General features: G+C 38.9%; 2 protein-coding genes across 2 annotated transcripts; both read right to left on the bottom strand.

Moving 5' to 3' along the window:
• Positions 1-16,828: 16,828 nt before the first annotated feature.
• LOC130635406 (integumentary mucin C.1-like) lies at positions 16,829-18,117 on the bottom strand. The gene is made up of 5 exons (XM_057444735.1): positions 18,034-18,117; positions 17,840-17,950; positions 17,629-17,763; positions 17,421-17,555; positions 16,829-17,351 (listed from the first exon to the last, which is right to left on the bottom strand). Exons 1-5 carry the CDS (start codon positions 18,092-18,094, stop codon positions 17,173-17,175), a joined length of 621 nt encoding a protein of 206 aa, XP_057300718.1. The 5' UTR covers positions 18,095-18,117; the 3' UTR covers positions 16,829-17,172.
• A 1,839-nt stretch (positions 18,118-19,956) lies between these two features.
• LOC130635404 (trefoil factor 2-like) lies at positions 19,957-21,245 on the bottom strand. Its single transcript, XM_057444734.1, has 4 exons — positions 21,162-21,245; positions 20,968-21,078; positions 20,757-20,891; positions 19,957-20,683 (listed from the first exon to the last, which is right to left on the bottom strand). Exons 1-4 carry the CDS (start codon positions 21,220-21,222, stop codon positions 20,526-20,528), a joined length of 465 nt encoding a protein of 154 aa, XP_057300717.1. The 5' UTR covers positions 21,223-21,245; the 3' UTR covers positions 19,957-20,525.
• Positions 21,246-22,514: the final 1,269 nt, after the last annotated feature.

Here is a 22,514-nt window from a genome sequence, read left to right as displayed (position 1 = left end):
AATTTTCTAATATGCTTCAAAATTTACGTCAACGTAACCCTGTTTTGACAACTAGGGATACGTTTCCCTGTTTAACATGCTATTAACATTTCTTATTAAGAACAATGCTGGCGATGAGTAGTCGAAATGAAATACGTGCGTTTAACGTCACTGCTTCAATTGGACGTTAAGTATTTTTATCCCATGACTTTTCATTAATGCCCCTGCGCTGTCATTTATATACCCTCGATAACGGCTTGGTTATAAACGGCACTAGCGGGCCTTATACAGTATTATTTACTGATAGCTATTTTAAATCAGTATATACGGGAAATCCACAGCACTGATTGGGTAAAAGCCTCAACGACGAGCTTCATACAGCCCGGTGCAATTTTTGACCTTGTAACATACATATTAATAACTATAAATGCATACAAATAACATTGGAAAAAATAGCCAAACACATCCACACTGAAAAATGAAGTTGCAGTAAATCCTAAATCACGATTCACTCCGTCAGAATCAGAAAAACATGTTCCACGTTCGGTGTCGCAGATAAAAGAAAATGCTTTTAAAAACATTAACAGCACAATGAAAAACAAGCAAAACAACGTCGAATTTATGTGATAAACATGTATTTGAAAAATTGAAACAATAAAACTCAAATGGAAAGTTCTCTATTTTTTTTACAACCTTGTCATCTTACGAGAAATATTACTCTCGGTCAGCGTAGCGACCTCGCATGTTCGGTCTATGCTTTTGACCTCGCATAAACTTTCTCGGTACAGATAGACAAGTTATTTTATGTTGTATTAATAACGCCCGCAAAAGTAGCCTTTTTGTATTTAGATTTATGCTTTCCGTATCCGCCCTGACATTTTTGACTATCAAAATTGTGGCTCCGAATGAGACAGAATTGCCAAGTTGACAAAGTAGCAAAAAACGGCAATAGTCGGTTAATAACGCCTTGGATAGAAATGCTCACGCTACGCTTGCACGGTTGCATTGCGATTCTGGGTATGGCGGCGCCAGAAGATTTCAGGCTTTACTAAATAACGCTTACTACTCCTTTCAGCAAATACGGACACTCAAGGCACCCTATGCAATAATTCAAATGTGGTTGGCTGCAGCGACATGACAAAAAGAAAATTGGCAGTCAAATCATTCATCTCCTACTGGATCTTATTGGGAAGGAAAAGTTCATATATTAGAGGTATTTATTTGACAACATATTTTACAACAATGAGTACACTAAAGTTCGCATATAATCTTCCCAAGGTCCTCGTATCTAAACGAAAGGAAGTACATATTAAGCTCGTGGCCCGAAATGACTTGCTTACAAAAGTGTTCGCGACTTTTACCTCATCGGTAATAACACCATGGCCCACGACCGGGCAATGAATTATAGCAGCAACCTCTTTTCATGCATTCGAATTCTGTTATACCAGGATAGCCGCAGTCGTCACGTTCTGTTGCTTTGCGCAGACATTTTTCTAACGAAAATTCAACACAAACCAGCAGTAAAAACTTTAAGGATCGCGCATTATGTTATTTTGCGACGAATGTGGAGAGCGTACTTCTATGCTTACCTAGGCGGTGGTAGCACCACGGTCCACTTTGGTTTAGCAATTCACTATAACAACAGCCTTTCTTTTCGCATGCCCGCTTCGTTATGCCTGGATAACCACAATCATGACGTCTTGTTGCTGCTATTTTCCGGCATTTTTCTAAAATTACGGATGGAAGAGTACACAATGCTTTCAAAATACCTAATCAGTAAGAGCGGAACAACTTACCTTGCCTGTAATAACACCACGGTCCCTTTTCCTTGATCGCGTTGTAACAGCATCCTTTTTTGACGCAATCTGATTTGCTTATCCCAGGGTAACCACAATCTTCACGTTTGTTTGCTTCAATCATGGGACAGTTTGCTAGAGTATTTTGAGAAATAATTAGTGGCCCAAATTGTCAGTGTTAATGCCGAAAACATAGTCGAAAATTTACCTTTTCGATGATAACACCACGGGCCAGCCACCTTTAATTCGCCATAACAACATCCCTTTCTCAAGCAATCCAACGGACTAATTCCATGGTAGCCACAATCAACGCGCATTGACGCCTTTATGTTTCGACATTTTGCTATTACGAAACAAATTAGGTAGATTCACAACTAAAATGCAATGACAACCCCCTCAAGTGTAAGAAGCCGTATTACCTCCACATGTGTTGCAAAGCCTTGGGCAATGACTGGAAACGATTTTCTTTGAACAACTAGTTGATCTAACCACAGAGCACAAGATATTTCTGTTGCTGCAAACTCTTGTAGCTGAAAAATTAAGAACAAATGCAATTTTTTTATTATTGCGACGAAACATTGACGGCAATTGCAATGAAGAAGCATTAAAATACCTGTGGCAGCGGCAAAAGCCAAAACAACAAAACAAATCACGTAAATCTGATATTTCCTCATGATTCCGGCTCTTATTTCGTCGGTGCGCGAATCGTATTAGTCCAATTCATGTTAAAGCCTTCTTTATACGCTCTTTTCTCTCTAATTACTGTAATTAATGAGTGCTTATAATCAAGATGGCCGTTTACAAATTACAACGTAAATTCGCCTCCGGGGAAGATATTGTGCATGTAGCATTCACCGTTTAAACTCTTGTGGGTTTCGCTTTGAAATATGTTGACACGGTCTATGAAGATCATTGTTGATTGTTGAATAAACGGAAGGTTTTTATCGGAGTGGTGTAGGACTAGGGTGCACACGAATCACACACGAGTTATTCTTGTCTTCGGTGACCAAACCAACAATTCCCAATCATACATGCGTGTTATACTTTCAAGAGATCGTTCTTTCGCGGTGAAGGTGATATTCCCTTCAATTTCAATGAATATGAAACAAAAGAGCTAAATTCCATCAGAAGGATGCGTTGCCAATCCTAGATCATTGGATTGTTCATTATACGACGTTCTGACAATGTCTTGTTGTTTTAGATAACTCACATGTAGAAACTATTTTTGTTGCGTATTACATCACATCTAGAAGGTGTCCATTCACACAAGACAGGGTCGATTTTGCGGATTTAAGTACCAATACGCGCTGCATCGTGCGCCTTTTTTGTCAGGGATGAAGAGATAAAAAAAAAGAATTTTCTAATATGCTTCAAAATTTACGTCAACGTAACCCTGTTTTGACAACTAGGGATACGTTTCCCTGTTTAACATGCTATTAACATTTCTTATTAAGAACAATGCTGGAGATGAGTAGTCGAAATGAAATACGTGCGTTTAACGTCACTGCTTCAATTGGACGTTAAGTATTTTTATCCCATGACTTTTCATTAATGCCCCTGCGCTGTCATTTATATACCCTCGATAACGGCTTGGTTATAAACGGCACTAGCGGGCCTTATACAGTATTATTTACTGATAGCTATTTTAAATCAGTATATACGGGAAATCCACAGCACTGATTGGGTAAAAGCCTCAACGACGAGCTTCATACAGCCCGGTGCAATTTTTGACCTTGTAACATACATATTAATAACTATAAATGCATACAAATAACATTGGAAAAAATAGCCAAACACATCCACACTGAAAAATGAAGTTGCAGTAAATCCTAAATCACGATTCACTCCGTCAGAATCAGAAAAACATGTTCCACGTTCGGTGTCGCAGATAAAAGAAAATGCTTTTAAAAACATTAACAGCACAATGAAAAACAAGCAAAACAACGTCGAATTTATGTGATAAACATGTATTTGAAAAATTGAAACAATAAAACTCAAATGGAAAGTTCTCTATTTTTTTTACAACCTTGTCATCTTACGAGAAATATTACTCTCGGTCAGCGTAGCGACCTCGCATGTTCGGTCTATGCTTTTGACCTCGCATAAACTTTCTCGGTACAGATAGACAAGTTATTTTATGTTGTATTAATAACGCCCGCAAAAGTAGCCTTTTTGTATTTAGATTTATGCTTTCCGTATCCGCCCTGACATTTTTGACTATCAAAATTGTGGCTCCGAATGAGACAGAATTGCCAAGTTGACAAAGTAGCAAAAAACGGCAATAGTCGGTTAATAACGCCTTGGATAGAAATGCTCACGCTACGCTTGCACGGTTGCATTGCGATTCTGGGTATGGCGGCGCCAGAAGATTTCAGGCTTTACTAAATAACGCTTACTACTCCTTTCAGCAAATACGGACACTCAAGGCACCCTATGCAATAATTCAAATGTGGTTGGCTGCAGCGACATGACAAAAAGAAAATTGGCAGTCAAATCATTCATCTCCTACTGGATCTTATTGGGAAGGAAAAGTTCATATATTAGAGGTATTTATTTGACAACATATTTTTACAACAATGAGTACACTAAAGTTCGCATATAATCTTCCCAAGGTCCTCGTATCTAAACGAAAGGAAGTACATATTAAGCTCGTGGCCCGAAATGACTTGCTTACAAAAGTGTTCGCGACTTTTACCTCATCGGTAATAACACCATGGCCCACGACCGGGCAATGAATTATAGCAGCAACCTCTTTTCATGCATTCGAATTCTGTTATACCAGGATAGCCGCAGTCGTCACGTTCTGTTGCTTTGCGCAGACATTTTTCTAACGAAAATTCAACACAAACCAGCAGTAAAAACTTTAAGGATCGCGCATTATGTTATTTTGCGACGAATGTGGAGAGCGTACTTCTATGCTTACCTAGGCGGTGGTAGCACCACGGTCCACTTTGGTTTAGCAATTCACTATAACAACAGCCTTTCTTTTCGCATGCCCGCTTCGTTATGCCTGGATAACCACAATCATGACGTCTTGTTGCTGCTATTTTCCGGCATTTTTCTAAAATTACGGATGGAAGAGTACACAATGCTTTCAAAATACCTAATCAGTAAGAGCGGAACAACTTACCTTGCCTGTAATAACACCACGGTCCCTTTTCCTTGATCGCGTTGTAACAGCATCCTTTTTTGACGCAATCTGATTTGCTTATCCCAGGGTAACCACAATCTTCACGTTTGTTTGCTTCAATCATGGGACAGTTTGCTAGAGTATTTTGAGAAATAATTAGTGGCCCAAATTGTCAGTGTTAATGCCGAAAACATAGTCGAAAATTTACCTTTTCGATGATAACACCACGGGCCAGCCACCTTTAATTCGCCATAACAACATCCCTTTCTCAAGCAATCCAACGGACTAATTCCATGGTAGCCACAATCAACGCGCATTGACGCCTTTATGTTTCGACATTTTGCTATTACGAAACAAATTAGGTAGATTCACAACTAAAATGCAATGACAACCCCCTCAAGTGTAAGAAGCCGTATTACCTCCACATGTGTTGCAAAGCCTTGGGCAATGACTGGAAACGATTTTCTTTGAACAACTAGTTGATCTAACCACAGAGCACAAGATATTTCTGTTGCTGCAAACTCTTGTAGCTGAAAAATTAAGAACAAATGCAATTTTTTTATTATTGCGACGAAACATTGACGGCAATTGCAATGAAGAAGCATTAAAATACCTGTGGCAGCGGCAAAAGCCAAAACAACAAAACAAATCACGTAAATCTGATATTTCCTCATGATTCCGGCTCTTATTTCGTCGGTGCGCGAATCGTATTAGTCCAATTCATGTTAAAGCCTTCTTTATACGCTCTTTTCTCTCTAATTACTGTAATTAATGAGTGCTTATAATCAAGATGGCCGTTTACAAATTACAACGTAAATTCGCCTCCGGGGAAGATATTGTGCATGTAGCATTCACCGTTTAAACTCTTGTGGGTTTCGCTTTGAAATATGTTGACACGGTCTATGAAGATCATTGTTGATTGTTGAATAAACGGAAGGTTTTTATCGGAGTGGTGTAGGACTAGGGTGCACACGAATCACACACGAGTTATTCTTGTCTTCGGTGACCAAACCAACAATTCCCAATCATACATGCGTGTTATACTTTCAAGAGATCGTTCTTTCGCGGTGAAGGTGATATTCCCTTCAATTTCAATGAATATGAAACAAAAGAGCTAAATTCCATCAGAAGGATGCGTTGCCAATCCTAGATCATTGGATTGTTCATTATACGACGTTCTGACAATGTCTTGTTGTTTTAGATAACTCACATGTAGAAACTATTTTTGTTGCGTACTACATCACATCTAGAAGGTGTCCATTCACACAAGACACGGTCGATTTTGCGGATTTAAGTACCAATACGCGCTGCATCGTGCGCCTTTTTTGTCAGGGATGAAGAGATAAAAAAAAAGAATTTTCTAATATGCTTCAAAATTTACGTCAACGTAACCCTGTTTTGACAACTAGGGATACGTTTCCCTGTTTAACATGCTATTAACATTTCTTATTAAGAACAATGCTGGAGATGAGTAGTCGAAATGAAATACGTGCGTTTAACGTCACTGCTTCAATTGGACGTTAAGTATTTTTATCCCATGACTTTTCATTAATGCCCCTGCGCTGTCATTTATATACCCTCGATAACGGCTTGGTTATAAACGGCACTAGCGGGCCTTATACAGTATTATTTACTGATAGCTATTTTAAATCAGTATATACGGGAAATCCACAGCACTGATTGGGTAAAAGCCTCAACGACGAGCTTCATACAGCCCGGTGCAATTTTTGACCTTGTAACATACATATTAATAACTATAAATGCATACAAATAACATTGGAAAAAATAGCCAAACACATCCACACTGAAAAATGAAGTTGCAGTAAATCCTAAATCACGATTCACTCCGTCAGAATCAGAAAAACATGTTCCACGTTCGGTGTCGCAGATAAAAGAAAATGCTTTTAAAAACATTAACAGCACAATGAAAAACAAGCAAAACAACGTCGAATTTATGTGATAAACATGTATTTGAAAAATTGAAACAATAAAACTCAAATGGAAAGTTCTCTATTTTTTTTACAACCTTGTCATCTTACGAGAAATATTACTCTCGGTCAGCGTAGCGACCTCGCATGTTCGGTCTATGCTTTTGACCTCGCATAAACTTTCTCGGTACAGATAGACAAGTTATTTTATGTTGTATTAATAACGCCCGCAAAAGTAGCCTTTTTGTATTTAGATTTATGCTTTCCGTATCCGCCCTGACATTTTTGACTATCAAAATTGTGGCTCCGAATGAGACAGAATTGCCAAGTTGACAAAGTAGCAAAAAACGGCAATAGTCGGTTAATAACGCCTTGGATAGAAATGCTCACGCTACGCTTGCACGGTTGCATTGCGATTCTGGGTATGGCGGCGCCAGAAGATTTCAGGCTTTACTAAATAACGCTTACTACTCCTTTCAGCAAATACGGACACTCAAGGCACCCTATGCAATAATTCAAATGTGGTTGGCTGCAGCGACATGACAAAAAGAAAATTGGCAGTCAAATCATTCATCTCCTACTGGATCTTATTGGGAAGGAAAAGTTCATATATTAGAGGTATTTATTTGACAACATATTTTTACAACAATGAGTACACTAAAGTTCGCATATAATCTTCCCAAGGTCCTCGTATCTAAACGAAAGGAAGTACATATTAAGCTCGTGGCCCGAAATGACTTGCTTACAAAAGTGTTCGCGACTTTTACCTCATCGGTAATAACACCATGGCCCACGACCGGGCAATGAATTATAGCAGCAACCTCTTTTCATGCATTCGAATTCTGTTATACCAGGATAGCCGCAGTCGTCACGTTCTGTTGCTTTGCGCAGACATTTTTCTAACGAAAATTCAACACAAACCAGCAGTAAAAACTTTAAGGATCGCGCATTATGTTATTTTGCGACGAATGTGGAGAGCGTACTTCTATGCTTACCTAGGCGGTGGTAGCACCACGGTCCACTTTGGTTTAGCAATTCACTATAACAACAGCCTTTCTTTTCGCATGCCCGCTTCGTTATGCCTGGATAACCACAATCATGACGTCTTGTTGCTGCTATTTTCCGGCATTTTTCTAAAATTACGGATGGAAGAGTACACAATGCTTTCAAAATACCTAATCAGTAAGAGCGGAACAACTTACCTTGCCTGTAATAACACCACGGTCCCTTTTCCTTGATCGCGTTGTAACAGCATCCTTTTTTGACGCAATCTGATTTGCTTATCCCAGGGTAACCACAATCTTCACGTTTGTTTGCTTCAATCATGGGACAGTTTGCTAGAGTATTTTGAGAAATAATTAGTGGCCCAAATTGTCAGTGTTAATGCCGAAAACATAGTCGAAAATTTACCTTTTCGATGATAACACCACGGGCCAGCCACCTTTAATTCGCCATAACAACATCCCTTTCTCAAGCAATCCAACGGACTAATTCCATGGTAGCCACAATCAACGCGCATTGACGCCTTTATGTTTCGACATTTTGCTATTACGAAACAAATTAGGTAGATTCACAACTAAAATGCAATGACAACCCCCTCAAGTGTAAGAAGCCGTATTACCTCCACATGTGTTGCAAAGCCTTGGGCAATGACTGGAAACGATTTTCTTTGAACAACTAGTTGATCTAACCACAGAGCACAAGATATTTCTGTTGCTGCAAACTCTTGTAGCTGAAAAATTAAGAACAAATGCAATTTTTTTATTATTGCGACGAAACATTGACGGCAATTGCAATGAAGAAGCATTAAAATACCTGTGGCAGCGGCAAAAGCCAAAACAACAAAACAAATCACGTAAATCTGATATTTCCTCATGATTCCGGCTCTTATTTCGTCGGTGCGCGAATCGTATTAGTCCAATTCATGTTAAAGCCTTCTTTATACGCTCTTTTCTCTCTAATTACTGTAATTAATGAGTGCTTATAATCAAGATGGCCGTTTACAAATTACAACGTAAATTCGCCTCCGGGGAAGATATTGTGCATGTAGCATTCACCGTTTAAACTCTTGTGGGTTTCGCTTTGAAATATGTTGACACGGTCTATGAAGATCATTGTTGATTGTTGAATAAACGGAAGGTTTTTATCGGAGTGGTGTAGGACTAGGGTGCACACGAATCACACACGAGTTATTCTTGTCTTCGGTGACCAAACCAACAATTCCCAATCATACATGCGTGTTATACTTTCAAGAGATCGTTCTTTCGCGGTGAAGGTGATATTCCCTTCAATTTCAATGAATATGAAACAAAAGAGCTAAATTCCATCAGAAGGATGCGTTGCCAATCCTAGATCATTGGATTGTTCATTATACGACGTTCTGACAATGTCTTGTTGTTTTAGATAACTCACATGTAGAAACTATTTTTGTTGCGTACTACATCACATCTAGAAGGTGTCCATTCACACAAGACACGGTCGATTTTGCGGATTTAAGTACCAATACGCGCTGCATCGTGCGCCTTTTTTGTCAGGGATGAAGAGATAAAAAAAAAGAATTTTCTAATATGCTTCAAAATTTACGTCAACGTAACCCTGTTTTGACAACTAGGGATACGTTTCCCTGTTTAACATGCTATTAACATTTCTTATTAAGAACAATGCTGGAGATGAGTAGTCGAAATGAAATACGTGCGTTTAACGTCACTGCTTCAATTGGACGTTAAGTATTTTTATCCCATTTCATTAATGCCCCTGCGCTGTCATTTATATACCCTCGATAACGGCTTGGTTATAAACGGCACTAGCGGGCCTTATACAGTATTATTTACTGATAGCTATTTTAAATCAGTATATACGGGAAATCCACAGCACTGATTGGGTAAAAGCCTCAACGACGAGCTTCATACAGCCCGGTGCAATTTTTGACCTTGTAACATACATATTAATAACTATAAATGCATACAAATAACATTGGAAAAAATAGCCAAACACATCCACACTGAAAAATGAAGTTGCAGTAAATCCTAAATCACGATTCACTCCGTCAGAATCAGAAAAACATGTTCCACGTTCGGTGTCGCAGATAAAAGAAAATGCTTTTAAAAACATTAACAGCACAATGAAAAACAAGCAAAACAACGTCGAATTTATGTGATAAACATGTATTTGAAAAATTGAAACAATAAAACTCAAATGGAAAGTTCTCTATTTTTTTTACAACCTTGTCATCTTACGAGAAATATTACTCTCGGTCAGCGTAGCGACCTCGCATGTTCGGTCTATGCTTTTGACCTCGCATAAACTTTCTCGGTACAGATAGACAAGTTATTTTATGTTGTATTAATAACGCCCGCAAAAGTAGCCTTTTTGTATTTAGATTTATGCTTTCCGTATCCGCCCTGACATTTTTGACTATCAAAATTGTGGCTCCGAATGAGACAGAATTGCCAAGTTGACAAAGTAGCAAAAAACGGCAATAGTCGGTTAATAACGCCTTGGATAGAAATGCTCACGCTACGCTTGCACGGTTGCATTGCGATTCTGGGTATGGCGGCGCCAGAAGATTTCAGGCTTTACTAAATAACGCTTACTACTCCTTTCAGCAAATACGGACACTCAAGGCACCCTATGCAATAATTCAAATGTGGTTGGCTGCAGCGACATGACAAAAAGAAAATTGGCAGTCAAATCATTCATCTCCTACTGGATCTTATTGGGAAGGAAAAGTTCATATATTAGAGGTATTTATTTGACAACATATTTTTACAACAATGAGTACACTAAAGTTCGCATATAATCTTCCCAAGGTCCTCGTATCTAAACGAAAGGAAGTACATATTAAGCTCGTGGCCCGAAATGACTTGCTTACAAAAGTGTTCGCGACTTTTACCTCATCGGTAATAACACCATGGCCCACGACCGGGCAATGAATTATAGCAGCAACCTCTTTTCATGCATTCGAATTCTGTTATACCAGGATAGCCGCAGTCGTCACGTTCTGTTGCTTTGCGCAGACATTTTTCTAACGAAAATTCAACACAAACCAGCAGTAAAAACTTTAAGGATCGCGCATTATGTTATTTTGCGACGAATGTGGAGAGCGTACTTCTATGCTTACCTAGGCGGTGGTAGCACCACGGTCCACTTTGGTTTAGCAATTCACTATAACAACAGCCTTTCTTTTCGCATGCCCGCTTCGTTATGCCTGGATAACCACAATCATGACGTCTTGTTGCTGCTATTTTCCGGCATTTTTCTAAAATTACGGATGGAAGAGTACACAATGCTTTCAAAATACCTAATCAGTAAGAGCGGAACAACTTACCTTGCCTGTAATAACACCACGGTCCCTTTTCCTTGATCGCGTTGTAACAGCATCCTTTTTTGACGCAATCTGATTTGCTTATCCCAGGGTAACCACAATCTTCACGTTTGTTTGCTTCAATCATGGGACAGTTTGCTAGAGTATTTTGAGAAATAATTAGTGGCCCAAATTGTCAGTGTTAATGCCGAAAACATAGTCGAAAATTTACCTTTTCGATGATAACACCACGGGCCAGCCACCTTTAATTCGCCATAACAACATCCCTTTCTCAAGCAATCCAACGGACTAATTCCATGGTAGCCACAATCAACGCGCATTGACGCCTTTATGTTTCGACATTTTGCTATTACGAAACAAATTAGGTAGATTCACAACTAAAATGCAATGACAACCCCCTCAAGTGTAAGAAGCCGTATTACCTCCACATGTGTTGCAAAGCCTTGGGCAATGACTGGAAACGATTTTCTTTGAACAACTAGTTGATCTAACCACAGAGCACAAGATATTTCTGTTGCTGCAAACTCTTGTAGCTGAAAAATTAAGAACAAATGCAATTTTTTTATTATTGCGACGAAACATTGACGGCAATTGCAATGAAGAAGCATTAAAATACCTGTGGCAGCGGCAAAAGCCAAAACAACAAAACAAATCACGTAAATCTGATATTTCCTCATGATTCCGGCTCTTATTTCGTCGGTGCGCGAATCGTATTAGTCCAATTCATGTTAAAGCCTTCTTTATACGCTCTTTTCTCTCTAATTACTGTAATTAATGAGTGCTTATAATCAAGATGGCCGTTTACAAATTACAACGTAAATTCGCCTCCGGGGAAGATATTGTGCATGTAGCATTCACCGTTTAAACTCTTGTGGGTTTCGCTTTGAAATATGTTGACACGGTCTATGAAGATCATTGTTGATTGTTGAATAAACGGAAGGTTTTTATCGGAGTGGTGTAGGACTAGGGTGCACACGAATCACACACGAGTTATTCTTGTCTTCGGTGACCAAACCAACAATTCCCAATCATACATGCGTGTTATACTTTCAAGAGATCGTTCTTTCGCGGTGAAGGTGATATTCCCTTCAATTTCAATGAATATGAAACAAAAGAGCTAAATTCCATCAGAAGGATGCGTTGCCAATCCTAGATCATTGGATTGTTCATTATACGACGTTCTGACAATGTCTTGTTGTTTTAGATAACTCACATGTAGAAACTATTTTTGTTGCGTACTACATCACATCTAGAAGGTGTCCATTCACACAAGACACGGTCGATTTTGCGGATTTAAGTACCAATACGCGCTGCATCGTGCGCCTTTTTTGTCAGGGATGAAGAGATAAAAAAAAAGAATTTTCTAATATGCTTCAAAATTTACGTCAACGTAACCCTGTTTTGACAACTAGGGATACGTTTCCCTGTTTAACATGCTATTAACATTTCTTATTAAGAACAATGCTGGAGATGAGTAGTCGAAATGAAATACGTGCGTTTAACGTCACTGCTTCAATTGGACGTTAAGTATTTTTATCCCATGACTTTTCATTAATGCCCCTGCGCTGTCATTTATATACCCTCGATAACGGCTTGGTTATAAACGGCACTAGCGGGCCTTATACAGTATTATTTACTGATAGCTATTTTAAATCAGTATATACGGGAAATCCACAGCACTGATTGGGTAAAAGCCTCAACGACGAGCTTCATACAGCCCGGTGCAATTTTTGACCTTGTAACATACATATTAATAACTATAAATGCATACAAATAACATTGGAAAAAATAGCCAAACACATCCACACTGAAAAATGAAGTTGCAGTAAATCCTAAATCACGATTCACTCCGTCAGAATCAGAAAAACATGTTCCACGTTCGGTGTCGCAGATAAAAGAAAATGCTTTTAAAAACATTAACAGCACAATGAAAAACAAGCAAAACAACGTCGAATTTATGTGATAAACATGTATTTGAAAAATTGAAACAATAAAACTCAAATGGAAAGTTCTCTATTTTTTTTACAACCTTGTCATCTTACGAGAAATATTACTCTCGGTCAGCGTAGCGACCTCGCATGTTCGGTCTATGCTTTTGACCTCGCATAAACTTTCTCGGTACAGATAGACAAGTTATTTTATGTTGTATTAATAACGCCCGCAAAAGTAGCCTTTTTGTATTTAGATTTATGCTTTCCGTATCCGCCCTGACATTTTTGACTATCAAAATTGTGGCTCCGAATGAGACAGAATTGCCAAGTTGACAAAGTAGCAAAAAACGGCAATAGTCGGTTAATAACGCCTTGGATAGAAATGCTCACGCTACGCTTGCACGGTTGCATTGCGATTCTGGGTATGGCGGCGCCAGAAGATTTCAGGCTTTACTAAATAACGCTTACTACTCCTTTCAGCAAATACGGACACTCAAGGCACCCTATGCAATAATTCAAATGTGGTTGGCTGCAGCGACATGACAAAAAGAAAATTGGCAGTCAAATCATTCATCTCCTACTGGATCTTATTGGGAAGGAAAAGTTCATATATTAGAGGTATTTATTTGACAACATATTTTTACAACAATGAGTACACTAAAGTTCGCATATAATCTTCCCAAGGTCCTCGTATCTAAACGAAAGGAAGTACATATTAAGCTCGTGGCCCGAAATGACTTGCTTACAAAAGTGTTCGCGACTTTTACCTCATCGGTAATAACACCATGGCCCACGACCGGGCAATGAATTATAGCAGCAACCTCTTTTCATGCATTCGAATTCTGTTATACCAGGATAGCCGCAGTCGTCACGTTCTGTTGCTTTGCGCAGACATTTTTCTAACGAAAATTCAACACAAACCAGCAGTAAAAACTTTAAGGATCGCGCATTATGTTATTTTGCGACGAATGTGGAGAGCGTACTTCTATGCTTACCTAGGCGGTGGTAGCACCACGGTCCACTTTGGTTTAGCAATTCACTATAACAACAGCCTTTCTTTTCGCATGCCCGCTTCGTTATGCCTGGATAACCACAATCATGACGTCTTGTTGCTGCTATTTTCCGGCATTTTTCTAAAATTACGGATGGAAGAGTACACAATGCTTTCAAAATACCTAATCAGTAAGAGCGGAACAACTTACCTTGCCTGTAATAACACCACGGTCCCTTTTCCTTGATCGCGTTGTAACAGCATCCTTTTTTGACGCAATCTGATTTGCTTATCCCAGGGTAACCACAATCTTCACGTTTGTTTGCTTCAATCATGGGACAGTTTGCTAGAGTATTTTGAGAAATAATTAGTGGCCCAAATTGTCAGTGTTAATGCCGAAAACATAGTCGAAAATTTACCTTTTCGATGATAACACCACGGGCCAGCCACCTTTAATTCGCCATAACAACATCCCTTTCTCAAGCAATCCAACGGACTAATTCCATGGTAGCCACAATCAACGCGCATTGACGCCTTTATGTTTCGACATTTTGCTATTACGAAACAAATTAGGTAGATTCACAACTAAAATGCAATGACAACCCCCTCAAGTGTAAGAAGCCGTATTACCTCCACATGTGTTGCAAAGCCTTGGGCAATGACTGGAAACGATTTTCTTTGAACAACTAGTTGATCTAACCACAGAGCACAAGATATTTCTGTTGCTGCAAACTCTTGTAGCTGAAAAATTAAGAACAAATGCAATTTTTTTATTATTGCGACGAAACATTGACGGCAATTGCAATGAAGAAGCATTAAAATACCTGTGGCAGCGGCAAAAGCCAAAACAACAAAACAAATCACGTAAATCTGATATTTCCTCATGATTCCGGCTCTTATTTCGTCGGTGCGCGAATCGTATTAGTCCAATTCATGTTAAAGCCTTCTTTATACGCTCTTTTCTCTCTAATTACTGTAATTAATGAGTGCTTATAATCAAGATGGCCGTTTACAAATTACAACGTAAATTCGCCTCCGGGGAAGATATTGTGCATGTAGCATTCACCGTTTAAACTCTTGTGGGTTTCGCTTTGAAATATGTTGACACGGTCTATGAAGATCATTGTTGATTGTTGAATAAACGGAAGGTTTTTATCGGAGTGGTGTAGGACTAGGGTGCACACGAATCACACACGAGTTATTCTTGTCTTCGGTGACCAAACCAACAATTCCCAATCATACATGCGTGTTATACTTTCAAGAGATCGTTCTTTCGCGGTGAAGGTGATATTCCCTTCAATTTCAATGAATATGAAACAAAAGAGCTAAATTCCATCAGAAGGATGCGTTGCCAATCCTAGATCATTGGATTGTTCATTATACGACGTTCTGACAATGTCTTGTTGTTTTAGATAACTCACATGTAGAAACTATTTTTGTTGCGTACTACATCACATCTAGAAGGTGTCCATTCACACAAGACACGGTCGATTTTGCGGATTTAAGTACCAATACGCGCTGCATCGTGCGCCTTTTTTGTCAGGGATGAAGAGATAAAAAAAAAGAATTTTCTAATATGCTTCAAAATTTACGTCAACGTAACCCTGTTTTGACAACTAGGGATACGTTTCCCTGTTTAACATGCTATTAACATTTCTTATTAAGAACAATGCTGGAGATGAGTAGTCGAAATGAAATACGTGCGTTTAACGTCACTGCTTCAATTGGACGTTAAGTATTTTTATCCCATGACTTTTCATTAATGCCCCTGCGCTGTCATTTATATACCCTCGATAACGGCTTGGTTATAAACGGCACTAGCGGGCCTTATACAGTATTATTTACTGATAGCTATTTTAAATCAGTATATACGGGAAATCCACAGCACTGATTGGGTAAAAGCCTCAACGACGAGCTTCATACAGCCCGGTGCAATTTTTGACCTTGTAACATACATATTAATAACTATAAATGCATACAAATAACATTGGAAAAAATAGCCAAACACATCCACACTGAAAAATGAAGTTGCAGTAAATCCTAAATCACGATTCACTCCGTCAGAATCAGAAAAACATGTTCCACGTTCGGTGTCGCAGATAAAAGAAAATGCTTTTAAAAACATTAACAGCACAATGAAAAACAAGCAAAACAACGTCGAATTTATGTGATAAACATGTATTTGAAAAATTGAAACAATAAAACTCAAATGGAAAGTTCTCTATTTTTTTTACAACCTTGTCATCTTACGAGAAATATTACTCTCGGTCAGCGTAGCGACCTCGCATGTTCGGTCTATGCTTTTGACCTCGCATAAACTTTCTCGGTACAGATAGACAAGTTATTTTATGTTGTATTAATAACGCCCGCAAAAGTAGCCTTTTTGTATTTAGATTTATGCTTTCCGTATCCGCCCTGACATTTTTGACTATCAAAATTGTGGCTCCGAATGAGACAGAATTGCCAAGTTGACAAAGTAGCAAAAAACGGCAATAGTCGGTTAATAACGCCTTGGATAGAAATGCTCACGCTACGCTTGCACGGTTGCATTGCGATTCTGGGTATGGCGGCGCCAGAAGATTTCAGGCTTTACTAAATAACGCTTACTACTCCTTTCAGCAAATACGGACACTCAAGGCACCCCATGCAATAATTCAAATGTGGTTGGCTGCAGCGACATGACAAAAAGAAAATTGGCAGTCAAATCATTCATCTCCTACTGGATCTTATTGGGAAGGAAAAGTTCATATATTAGAGGTATTTATTTGACAACATATTTTTACAACAATGAGTACACTAAAGTTCGCATATAATCTTCCCAAGGTCCTCGTATCTAAACGAAAGGAAGTACATATTAAGCTCGTGGCCCGAAATGACTTGCTTACAAAAGTGTTCGCGACTTTTACCTCATCGGTAATAACACCATGGCCCACGACCGGGCAATGAATTATAGCAGCAACCTCTTTTCATGCATTCGAATTCTGTTATACCAGGATAGCCGCAGTCGTCACGTTCTGTTGCTTTGCGCAGACATTTTTCTAACGAAAATTCAACACAAACCAGCAGTAAAAACTTTAAGGATCGCGCATTATGTTATTTTGCGACGAATGTGGAGAGCGTACTTCTATGCTTACCTAGTCGGTGGTAGCACCACGGTCCACTTTGGTTTAGCAATTCACTATAACAACAGCCTTTCTTCTCGCATGCCCGCTTCGTTATGCCTGGATAACCACAATCATGACGTCTTGTTGCTGCTATTTTCCGGCATTTTTCTAAAATTACGGATGGAAGAGTACACAATGCTTTCAAAATACCTAATCAGTAAGAGCGGAACAACTTACCTTGCCTGTAATAACACCACGGTCCCTTTTCCTTGATCGCGTTGTAACAGCATCCTTTTTTGACGCAATCTGATTTGCTTATCCCAGGGTAACCACAATCTTCACGTTTGTTTGCTTCAATCATGGGACAGTTTGCTAGAGTATTTTGAGAAATAATTAGTGGCCCAAATTGTCAGTGTTAATGCCGAAAACATAGTCGAAAATTTACCTTTTCGATGATAACACCACGGGCCAGCCACCTTTAATTCGCCATAACAACATCCCTTTCTCAAGCAATCCAACGGACTAATTCCATGGTAGCCACAATCAACGCGCATTGACGCCTTTATGTTTCGACATTTTGCTATTACGAAACAAATTAGGTAGATTCACAACTAAAATGCAATGACAACCCCCTCAAGTGTAAGAAGCCGTATTACCTCCACATGTGTTGCAAAGCCTTGGGCAATGACTGGAAACGATTTTCTTTGAACAACTAGTTGATCTAACCACAGAGCACAAGATATTTCTGTTGCTGCAAACTCTTGTAGCTGAAAAATTAAGAACAAATGCAATTTTTTTATTATTGCGACGAAACATTGACGGCAATTGCAATGAAGAAGCATTAAAATACCTGTGGCAGCGGCAAAAGCCAAAACAACAAAACAAATCACGTAAATCTGATATTTCCTCATGATTCCGGCTCTTATTTCGTCGGTGCGCGAATCGTATTAGTCCAATTCATGTTAAAGCCTTCTTTATACGCTCTTTTCTCTCTAATTACTGTAATTAATGAGTGCTTATAATCAAGATGGCCGTTTACAAATTACAACGTAAATTCGCCTCCGGGGAAGATATTGTGCATGTAGCATTCACCGTTTAAACTCTTGTGGGTTTCGCTTTGAAATATGTTGACACGGTCTATGAAGATCATTGTTGATTGTTGAATAAACGGAAGGTTTTTATCGGAGTGGTGTAGGACTAGGGTGCACACGAATCACACACGAGTTATTCTTGTCTTCGGTGACCAAACCAACAATTCCCAATCATACATGCGTGTTATACTTTCAAGAGATCGTTCTTTCGCGGTGAAGGTGATATTCCCTTCAATTTCAATGAATATGAAACAAAAGAGCTAAATTCCATCAGAAGGATGCGTTGCCAATCCTAGATCATTGGATTGTTCATTATACGACGTTCTGACAATGTCTTGTTGTTTTAGATAACTCACATGTAGAAACTATTTTTGTTGCGTACTACATCACATCTAGAAGGTGTCCATTCACACAAGACACGGTCGATTTTGCGGATTTAAGTACCAATACGCGCTGCATCGTGCGCCTTTTTTGTCAGGGATGAAGAGATAAAAAAAAAGAATTTTCTAATATGCTTCAAAATTTACGTCAACGTAACCCTGTTTTGACAACTAGGGATACGTTTCCCTGTTTAACATGCTATTAACATTTCTTATTAAGAACAATGCTGGAGATGAGTAGTCGAAATGAAATACGTGCGTTTAACGTCACTGCTTCAATTGGACGTTAAGTATTTTTATCCCATGACTTTTCATTAATGCCCCTGCGCTGTCATTTATATACCCTCGATAACGGCTTGGTTATAAACGGCACTAGCGGGCCTTATACAGTATTATTTACTGATAGCTATTTTAAATCAGTATATACGGGAAATCCACAGCACTGATTGGGTAAAAGCCTCAACGACGAGCTTCATACAGCCCGGTGCAATTTTTGACCTTGTAACATACATATTAATAACTATAAATGCATACAAATAACATTGGAAAAAATAGCCAAACACATCCACACTGAAAAATGAAGTTGCAGTAAATCCTAAATCACGATTCACTCCGTCAGAATCAGAAAAACATGTTCCACGTTCGGTGTCGCAGATAAAAGAAAATGCTTTTAAAAACATTAACAGCACAATGAAAAACAAGCAAAACAACGTCGAATTTATGTGATAAACATGTATTTGAAAAATTGAAACAATAAAACTCAAATGGAAAGTTCTCTATTTTTTTTACAACCTTGTCATCTTACGAGAAATATTACTCTCGGTCAGCGTAGCGACCTCGCATGTTCGGTCTATGCTTTTGACCTCGCATAAACTTTCTCGGTACAGATAGACAATATTTTATGTTGTATTAATAACGCCCGCAAAAGTAGCCTTTTTGTATTTAGATTTATGCTTTCCGTATCCGCCCTGACATTTTTGACTATCAAAATTGTGGCTCCGAATGAGACAGAATTGCCAAGTTGACAAAGTAGCAAAAAACGGCAATAGTCGGTTAATAACGCCTTGGATAGAAATGCTCACGCTACGCTTGCACGGTTGCATTGCGATTCTGGGTATGGCGGCGCCAGAAGATTTCAGGCTTTACTAAATAACGCTTACTACTCCTTTCAGCAAATACGGACACTCAAGGCACCCTATGCAATAATTCAAATGTGGTTGGCTGCAGCGACATGACAAAAAGAAAATTGGCAGTCAAATCATTCATCTCCTACTGGATCTTATTGGGAAGGAAAAGTTCATATATTAGAGGTATTTATTTGACAACATATTTTTACAACAATGAGTACACTAAAGTTCGCATATAATCTTCCCAAGGTCCTCGTATCTAAACGAAAGGAAGTACATATTAAGCTCGTGGCCCGAAATGACTTGCTTACAAAAGTGTTCGCGACTTTTACCTCATCGGTAATAACACCATGGCCCACGACCGGGCAATGAATTATAGCAGCAACCTCTTTTCATGCATTCGAATTCTGTTATACCAGGATAGCCGCAGTCGTCACGTTCTGTTGCTTTGCGCAGACATTTTTCTAACGAAAATTCAACACAAACCAGCAGTAAAAACTTTAAGGATCGCGCATTATGTTATTTTGCGACGAATGTGGAGAGCGTACTTCTATGCTTACCTAGGCGGTGGTAGCACCACGGTCCACTTTGGTTTAGCAATTCACTATAACAACAGCCTTTCTTTTCGCATGCCCGCTTCGTTATGCCTGGATAACCACAATCATGACGTCTTGTTGCTGCTATTTTCCGGCATTTTTCTAAAATTACGGATGGAAGAGTACACAATGCTTTCAAAATACCTAATCAGTAAGAGCGGAACAACTTACCTTGCCTGTAATAACACCACGGTCCCTTTTCCTTGATCGCGTTGTAACAGCATCCTTTTTTGACGCAATCTGATTTGCTTATCCCAGGGTAACCACAATCTTCACGTTTGTTTGCTTCAATCATGGGACAGTTTGCTAGAGTATTTTGAGAAATAATTAGTGGCCCAAATTGTCAGTGTTAATGCCGAAAACATAGTCGAAAATTTACCTTTTCGATGATAACACCACGGGCCAGCCACCTTTAATTCGCCATAACAACATCCCTTTCTCAAGCAATCCAACGGACTAATTCCATGGTAGCCACAATCAACGCGCATTGACGCCTTTATGTTTCGACATTTTGCTATTACGAAACAAATTAGGTAGATTCACAACTAAAATGCAATGACAACCCCCTCAAGTGTAAGAAGCCGTATTACCTCCACATGTGTTGCAAAGCCTTGGGCAATGACTGGAAACGATTTTCTTTGAACAACTAGTTGATCTAACCACAGAGCACAAGATATTTCTGTTGCTGCAAACTCTTGTAGCTGAAAAATTAAGAACAAATGCAATTTTTTTATTATTGCGACGAAACATTGACGGCAATTGCAATGAAGAAGCATTAAAATACCTGTGGCAGCGGCAAAAGCCAAAACAACAAAACAAATCACGTAAATCTGATATTTCCTCATGATTCCGGCTCTTATTTCGTCGGTGCGCGAATCGTATTAGTCCAATTCATGTTAAAGCCTTCTTTATACGCTCTTTTCTCTCTAATTACTGTAATTAATGAGTGCTTATAATCAAGATGGCCGTTTACAAATTACAACGTAAATTCGCCTCCGGGGAAGATATTGTGCATGTAGCATTCACCGTTTAAACTCTTGTGGGTTTCGCTTTGAAATATGTTGACACGGTCTATGAAGATCATTGTTGATTGTTGAATAAACGGAAGGTTTTTATCGGAGTGGTGTAGGACTAGGGTGCACACGAATCACACACGAGTTATTCTTGTCTTCGGTGACCAAACCAACAATTCCCAATCATACATGCGTGTTATACTTTCAAGAGATCGTTCTTTCGCGGTGAAGGTGATATTCCCTTCAATTTCAATGAATATGAAACAAAAGAGCTAAATTCCATCAGAAGGATGCGTTGCCAATCCTAGATCATTGGATTGTTCATTATACGACGTTCTGACAATGTCTTGTTGTTTTAGATAACTCACATGTAGAAACTATTTTTGTTGCGTACTACATCACATCTAGAAGGTGTCCATTCACACAAGACACGGTCGATTTTGCGGATTTAAGTACCAATACGCGCTGCATCGTGCGCCTTTTTTGTCAGGGATGAAGAGATAAAAAAAAAGAATTTTCTAATATGCTTCAAAATTTACGTCAACGTAACCCTGTTTTGACAACTAGGGATACGTTTCCCTGTTTAACATGCTATTAACATTTCTTATTAAGAACAATGCTGGAGATGAGTAGTCGAAATGAAATACGTGCGTTTAACGTCACTGCTTCAATTGGACGTTAAGTATTTTTATCCCATGACTTTTCATTAATGCCCCTGCGCTGTCATTTATATACCCTCGATAACGGCTTGGTTATAAACGGCACTAGCGGGCCTTATACAGTATTATTTACTGATAGCTATTTTAAATCAGTATATACGGGAAATCCACAGCACTGATTGGGTAAAAGCCTCAACGACGAGCTTCATACAGCCCGGTGCAATTTTTGACCTTGTAACATACATATTAATAACTATAAATGCATACAAATAACATTGGAAAAAATAGCCAAACACATCCACACTGAAAAATGAAGTTGCAGTAAATCCTAAATCACGATTCACTCCGTCAGAATCAGAAAAACATGTTCCACGTTCGGTGTCGCAGATAAAAGAAAATGCTTTTAAAAACATTAACAGCACAATGAAAAACAAGCAAAACAACGTCGAATTTATGTGATAAACA

The sequence above is a fragment of the Hydractinia symbiolongicarpus genome, chromosome 3 (assembly GCF_029227915.1).
Source record: "Hydractinia symbiolongicarpus strain clone_291-10 chromosome 3, HSymV2.1, whole genome shotgun sequence".
Lineage (NCBI taxonomy): Eukaryota > Metazoa > Cnidaria > Hydrozoa > Anthoathecata > Hydractiniidae > Hydractinia > Hydractinia symbiolongicarpus.
The sequence above is the reverse complement of the archived record's forward strand: the minus strand, read 5'-3'. Positions and strand labels throughout refer to the sequence as shown.